This window comes from Lupinus angustifolius, chromosome LG02 (genome assembly GCF_001865875.1).
Source record: "Lupinus angustifolius cultivar Tanjil chromosome LG02, LupAngTanjil_v1.0, whole genome shotgun sequence".
NCBI lineage: Eukaryota > Viridiplantae > Streptophyta > Magnoliopsida > Fabales > Fabaceae > Lupinus > Lupinus angustifolius.
In genome coordinates, this window is record NC_032010.1 from 11,500,496 (window position 1) to 11,508,730 (window position 8,235).

General features: G+C 29.7%; 1 protein-coding gene across 1 annotated transcript; it reads left to right on the top strand.

Moving 5' to 3' along the window:
• On the top strand, positions 941 to 4,703 carry LOC109335819 (RNA polymerase sigma factor sigD, chloroplastic). The gene is made up of 5 exons (XM_019572026.1): positions 941 to 1,520; positions 1,753 to 1,974; positions 2,046 to 2,186; positions 3,218 to 3,418; positions 4,405 to 4,703. Exons 1-5 carry the CDS (start codon positions 1,062 to 1,064, stop codon positions 4,681 to 4,683), a joined length of 1,302 nt encoding a protein of 433 aa, XP_019427571.1. The 5' UTR covers positions 941 to 1,061; the 3' UTR covers positions 4,684 to 4,703.

Sequence of the window (8,235 nt, forward strand, 5' to 3'; positions counted from 1 at the left end):
ACAAAGTATCATTTATCTTGTATGTTTTATCAAAGTTATTCTTAATCTAAACCATTTATTTTTCCTCATTCCAAATACACACATGCATATGTAATTTAAAACTAGAATTACTAATTTATCCTATATAGTTTGAAATATATTCTCATTTTAATTCAAGATCTGAAGTGTGGATAACAACTAGAAAACTTCAACTCCAACACTGTTATAACTTAAATCAAAACTCTTTACATGTTTTCATTACAATAAAATTGAAAAGCCTTTATATCATTAAGTATAAGCCATTCTCAAATCTTAACCAAAAATATTTAAGCAATGCTTCTACTCATGTTATTTATTTTAACTTTGGAGACAATACTCCTCGTAGTTAAAACCAATTTTGTTGTTTTAAACCAAAGTAGATTTTGCACTAAACTTCCCTCTAATTTTTCTCTAATCAATTCGGTTTCTACCTCATTAGAGTAACTACTAATTTTCATTTTCTTTAACTTAAAACCATACCCTTTTAACCAAAATAAGCTAGTTTTGCAACTAAGCTTTCTAGCACTTAACTAATTCTCATAAACACTTTTATAAACAAAACACCTTAGCTTCACACACACTAATCAACTTTGCTATTTCTAGTTTATGACTCAAAATCACTTTTATAAAAAAATTGTAATTTACCATAAACAATTTTTCTACTAAACCCAAACAAAATAGATTATATTGATGTCTTTTTTTACCAAACATATCCAAACAAAAACCTTCACTCTATTGTAATTGTTTCTTAAGATAATGTAATTCTCAGCGCTAGTACAATCACACAAATATTGCTTCAAACTTTTCAATTATTTGTATAGTTATGAAATCACGAATGGAACAATAATTCTACTTTGGATCACATAGCACAACATCCACACAAGTAGATAATCTCTCTTACCATTTATCATTTTCATATGGCATTATGTGGTTCTACAAAACAAGATATTATTTTTTTCACTTTTTCATTCAGAAATATCTTCAATCCAAGTTCTTATGTTTGTAACCAAACCAAGCATTATGAAACTACCCATCGTTCATTTATGGCCATAATAACTACAATATGTTCATCTTCAAGCCACTCTCATATTCTCCCTACTATGTCTTTTCCAACTCTTAAGACCCATCATTCTCTTCAACCAACTTTGCCATGTACTACTACTTCCTCAAAGTATGGTGCAAATTTTATTTCTAGTGATGCACTAGTCATTGCAGCAACAGAAGCTGTTGCAGTGGCTAATGCTGCTGTTGAGGTAGCTAGAGATGTTGTTGATGTGTCTGAAGCTGGTGGAATTGCAAAAGAATGGCCTTTTAGAGATAGAAGTAGCATAGGATTGGACCTGAGGAGGAAGAAAAGGAGAAAAAGGAGAAAGAGTTTGGAGTGTATGGAAGAAGAAGAAGAGATTTACAGCAACTCCTTACCTGATAGACTTTCGATTCGGTCTCGAAAATCCGGGATTTTGAGTTCAAGAGAAGAGGCAGAGCTTTGTTTATGTCTTAAGGTATATATAGTTTGAGTTTTCAATGATTTGTTGGATATAACACTCATACTATGCTTTTTATATGCCTACATGTTTGTCTTCTATTCTATCTGTTTATAAATTAAACCAATTCCATTAGAAAAGGGTAATGCACAAGTACTCTGCCTTATAGAAATCGAAAATTTTCCCGAGTTATCGAGGATGATTGTTCGCGAAACATTTTCGTAACGTATATACTGCATAATATTAACAGGAGGGAGCAAAGATTGAACTTGCTAAGTTAAGAATCAATGAATCTAAAGAGCATCCTGCAATCCCAATGAGGAGATTAGTTCTTGGTAATGCAATTCTTGATAAAGTATTGTGTAATACAAGAGAATCAAGAGAAAGAATAGCTCGCGAATATCGAGGATTAGTTGCTTCTATTGCATCTAGCTATCAAGGAAAAGGATTAAGCTTTCAAGACCTTATGCAGGTATCTATAACTTTTTAGTATGTCACTCTTTGTTACACTTTATTCTTAGGCACTATAATTGATTTTATCAGGAAGGAACTATTGGACTTCTAAAAGGAGCTGAGAAATTTGATCCAGATAGAGGAAATAAGCTGTCTACATATGTTTATTGGTGGATTAAACAAGCCATTATTAAAGCTGTGGCTAAGAAATCTAGATTAATCAGATTACCGGTGAGGCACACTTCAATCAACATTATGATTCTAGTTTGTTGTATATGTCATAATGGATTATTGCTTTTACTTCAACTGATATAGCTTTTTTTTAGTTATAACTTGTTTTGAAACATGCATAATGGGTTTGAGATCAATTTTGTTAATGACTTCTATTTACCATAAGCATTAACTTTTAAGTAATTGCTAAGTTCTTTTGAGTAATATTAACTTTTATGTTTGCTTTTAGAACCTTCTTAGACATGGGTTCATGCGAAGGTTACTACTTACTAGTGATTATTATTTTGAAATAGACGAATAGATATATAAACAACTTATAAAAAACTTATTTCATATCTTAGCCATTAATTAGGAAAATTTAATGATTTAAATCTACTCACTAATTCAAACAATTGAATTTCCATAAAATTAATAGTTAAGATGTGAAATAAGTATTTTAAATTTACTCTTTGAGTAATTAAATCCCCACTCATAAACAATTTCGAAAAAGGGTGACCCGAAACTGGATCCTCTCCGGTATTGGAGGAGATGATAACATATGACATTAAAAAAATATAACGGTGTAGGTTTTAATTTATTTTAAAATAGTATTTTTAAATCATCAAACCAATTTAGGTCTCACATTTCAGTATTGGACTGTCTAGTACCGAAGATGAGCCCCAATGTGCAAGACCCAATCTAATAGAGTCTAAGAAAGGTTGATGTAAGCCCCACAAATGGAAAGACTGTTTTAGGGATTTAATTAATCACTATTTCTACTACTTGCATGTTCATTTTGTTTTCATTCATTATTTAAAGTGTTTCTATTTGATATTAATCAAACTTTCACATGATTTGAATCAAACCCATAAACTATTTTACTAAGCATTACATTGTGGTAATTTGTGAAGTTTCTAAAGCAGCTCTTAACAAGTGCTTTTGAAAAGTAAGATCAATAACAAACTTATATGTGGTTAGTTTAATACAAGAGTTGAGATGATTGTGAATGGTTTTAAGTAATTGTGAATGCTTGGTTAGTTTGTGTTTTATAGGGAGGCAAGTATGAGATGATTGCAAAAATTGCAGAGGCTAACAATGTTTTGAGCAGAAGACTGAGAAGGGTTCCTTCCTATAATGAAATGGCTGAGTTGCTCAATGTAAATGTTTCAACTGTGAAGCTTCTTTGTCAAAGGAACAGACTACCAATTTCATTGAACAAAGTTGTTACAGATCGTGGCACAATGACATTACAGGTTGTTCTTTAACAACTCTACTCTTATGTCTTATCTTATGTTATATCACTTATATGAATAAACTAAACATTTGATTCATGAAATGAAAGAAAATCTTCAATGCTTTATAAGATAAGTTCCACATGGATTGGAATATAGTAGAGTCAATGTTTGTAAAGCTTAGAAAACCTCACCATATTAGCAAACTTTTAAGATTTAGTTAGGTGTAGTCATTCTAATATGGTATAAGAGTCTGACCCTCCTGAAAGGTCACCCGTAGATATCCAATCTTGTAAACTTCACACTCCAAAAGTTCAATCATGGAAGTGAGGAGTATCAAGATAAATCCTACATCGAATGATCTCTCAAATATATATAAGGTTTAGAGAAACCTTCACCTCATTAATATAATATATGTGATCATTTAATGAGTGTTTAATTACATTTTCAACTTAACCCTCTAGATTTATTCAACAAGTTAATGAGTGTTTAATTACATTTTTTTACCATGTCATGCATTATCCATCATGTTAAAAGACATCGACTTTTTAAATAAATGACATAAATAAATGATGAATAATACTATTTTTATTTAAAAAATAACTAACCTGAAAGAAGAAATACATATTAAGAAATTTAATTAATTTTGTTAAAATTTAGAAAAATTGTATATGATTTCCTATTTCATCCTTTAAACATTATTCTCATTTCTCAACATTTACTTTGTCATAAGCAAAAATAAGTGTTTAGTATCCTTTTGTAATATAAGTGTACAAATATTTTGAAACAAATTTTTACTATGTAAGTGAATGATTATACTAAAACTGGGAGAGTGTGTAGTAGGTATCATATAAAACTCTATATTTTCAAATGCATAAGCTTTTTCTCTTTATAAAAATACAAAAACTATATTTAACTTATGTATAATTGAGTAGGACAAATTTTTTAGCATGTTTGATACAAATTCTGAAATTTTGGTTGTTAATGTATCTAATAAAATAATGCAGGACATTATAGCAGGGCCAGATGAAATGATTCCAGAGAAGATGGTAGAGAGGGAACTAATGAAGGAGGAGGTGTTGAAACTTCTTAAAACACTTACCAAAAGGGAAGAACAAATTGTAAGATTATACTTTGGACTCAATGGAGAGACCCCTTTGTCTTTTGAAGAGATAGGAAGAGTGTTGAAGTTGTCAAGGGAGAGAGTTAGACAAATTAATGGAATTGCAATGTCTAAATTGCAACAAACCAAAAATGTAGATAGTCTAAAGTTCTATCTTGCATAGAAACACATTTTAATCATTAATAGTAAAATTTAATATCACTATTAGAGTAAAGATTTATACAGTTAGTATATTATCTAATATTCATTGATATACTTTGTTTGAATAGTCAATAATAATAGAAAATGAATGATGAATAATAAATTGATAATGTATTAAATTTTTACATTATATATATATATATATATATATATATTTTTCTCTTAATATTAATGCAAAGAAGGAAGATAATATCAATATGAGTCACTTAATCAATGTTGGAGATATCAAAGATGCAGCAAGATACTTTTTAACCTTGCGAACCAAAAAGAACTAACACCATTAATTTTGGGCTAAGTGAAAGGATTTTAATTTGGAATAAAGAAAGAAGCTTGTAAAAAAAAATTAAAATTCTCAAGGGTCATCTATGAAGCATGTTACAAACTAGCAAAACTTTCATAGACATGTGAATATTTATTTAAATAGATAGGTGAGCAATTAAATTTCATAAAAGTAACTTTGATAAGTGAGATAAATTGATGCTGTTTTTTATTTATTGGACATGTCACACATGTTCATGCAAATCTTATTAGTTCTAACAAGTACAAAGATACTAGAATAAATATGTACAATTTAAAAAAATAACATAAAATTAGGAATAAAACATCATGTTAATCCACCAAAGATTCATGACCAACCGACGTAGTGCGTGAAAAGTGTCAATCATATTGGAACTACTATATTGTCATAGTTGATAAGAAAATCTATTATTTTGAATATCATTGTAGATAAGTTATTTTAGAAAAGAACTAAAAGAATAAATGAGAGAATACTTTGTATGTCTTTGAATATTTTTTTGCTTATAGACTCATCTAATTTAAAACCTTTGTATCCTCATACATAGTGAGTCGTTAAAGATTACACAAATTATTTTCTTCAAACTTTGAGTTTTGGAAAGACTTGATAAAAAAAGAGTATTTGGTCATGTGTTAGAACCTGGGGAGACTTTGTAGTAAAAGAATACTTAGTCGAAAGTTAGAGTCTAAAGAGGTTGGTATGGAAAAAAATACTTGTTTGAAAATGTGTTGAATACGTGAAACTGTCTAGAAAATAACGAAAAATCTTTCTGGAAGAATGGTCTATACATAGATCTTGGTTAGATAATAATGGATCAGGATAAAATTATTGTATCCTTTTTCTATCTCATATATGAAGAATTGAATTTTTTACACGTTAATATTTCAAAACATGGAAAGTGGCAAGCAATATTGACAAAGAAACAAACAAGAGGAAAAAGATGATCCCAACAAAGAAGAAAACAAATGAAGAAGAACGAGGTTAAAATAATGCTTATGATATTTTATTGATGAAGAATCATTGATAGAAACTGGAAATTACACACACTAAGTCTATAGATCTCTAAGGACTGATATATATATATAGTATTTGGACATAACCTAACTAACTAAACTAATCAAAACACAAAAATCTATACAAGGAAAGTTAACCAAAAACTAACTAACTAACTTTCAAATAACTATTAAAAATAACAAGTCAAAGGAAAAGCTTCAAGTTAATTAAACAAGACAATTTTTAAAAGTGTTCAAATATATTTTTGTTTGCAAAAGTTTTAAAAATGATTAATATCGAAAATTTCATCAAACATAATCTCTTCTTATGTTTGCTTTTACCAACTTCAACATTATTATGAAAGATAATGTTAAGAGAGATGGTGATTTTTTGAAAGGTTATTAGTACACTTATATTGTGTTTGGTTACTCCTTTGTGATTTATATGATTATGCTCATTTCATGATATTGTTGTATACTTGATACATGCATATGTGCCATATGATCATGTAATTAGTATTGCTATATATTTTGAGCCATGTTATACTCCGTTCCTATTTTTTGTAGAAATTTATATTAATTGTATATCACTAACTTCTTTTATGTGGATTCGTGACGCCTCTTTCGTTATATATATGCAGCAAATTTAGGGAAATGCAAAAAAAGAAAGAAAAACGAACCCATTGGTAATATATTTACAAACACGGGTGAAAAATGGGTACCTCAGATTTTAGAAACGAAATTTTCAAAATATCTATAGTATATGTGGCTAGACAAAAGTATTTGGTACCCATACCTATGAGTACCTATAATTTATGCAATTATATTATTACCCCTGAATTTAGTTAAAGACCTTTTATACTCTTTCACTTCTTCTAATGGTTACGTTTGCACTAAAAATAATAGAACTTAAATAGGATAGTATTGTAAACTGGTAGTTTAACAAAGATGAAACTTGCGTTTAGATATGTTTGATTGGTCCTAAATAATACCTTATATGTGGCTAAGGACTATTCATCAAATTAAATAAGACAGAGGAGTTATTTGATGCATATACTGTTAACTCAGCAAAATAAACCCTTAAATAAAAATGAAAAAGCTCAAAATTGTTTTTCATTCTTTATTTCCTTTATGAAAAACTGTTTATGTTAAAACAATGTTTTTCTTGTGTTAGTTTTCTTTTTTGGGTAAGCTTTTATTTTTGCTTTTCTCTATCTCCTTCGAAGTTGCAGATATAAATACTTCATTTGTATTGATTATCTATACCAATTAATAATAAAGTTTACACTGAGAAGTTATTCAAGAATCCTCCTCTCCTTATTTGATTTTCTCATTCATTCGTGTTTAGTTGTTTTTTGGTTGGTTGTGAGTAGAGCACAAAAGCCATTATCTTCTTCCTTTGGTTAAATCTCTTTTATGGATACCATCTATTTCAAGATGGTATCAAAGCTTTGATCCACAAAGCTCTGCTATGCATTACAGGTTATTCTTCCAATCTTTCTTAATTCTTTTGCTCTAATTTCATCCTCCTTTTATTTTGTGGCATTTGATCCACGACCACAAATCCAGTGATCCATCGAGTCCTTTTTTATGCACCCCAATAAAAACCCTGGTGTCATCTTGGTGTCTATACCTTTAACAACTACCAATCTTGGTCAAAAGTTATGGCTATGATCTTGAAGACTAAAAATAAACTCCAATTCAATGATGGAAGTTTACCCAAGCCCTCGTCAGATCAGCCCCTTTTTGCACCATGGGACATATGCAACAATATTGTCCTATCTCCTGGATTAATCAGACCCTAGATCCTTCAATTTCTCAATCCGTCCTTTGGCTAGAAATTGCATAAGAAGTATGGATTGATCTCAAGGAGAGATATTATCAAGGAGACATTTTCAGAATATGTGAGTTACAAGAAGAACTGTTGTTACCGTAGCTTGCACTAATTCTAAATGGCACGAAATAATACTTACTGGTTGAGTCACGATCAGGTCGCTCTCTTTAAGACATATAATGTCACTGTTCAAAATGTGCAAGCAAACTATCAATCACGTCATCCTCAGGATAAAACAGCTTAGATCTTTGTTATCAAATTCTTACTACACTATAAGAACTTATCTCGAATACACCCACCACAATATGACTACTAGTACCAATTCTTGAAATTCTCACAATATGGCTAACAATGCTAATTCTAGAAATTCGTACAATATGACTACCGTGTCAA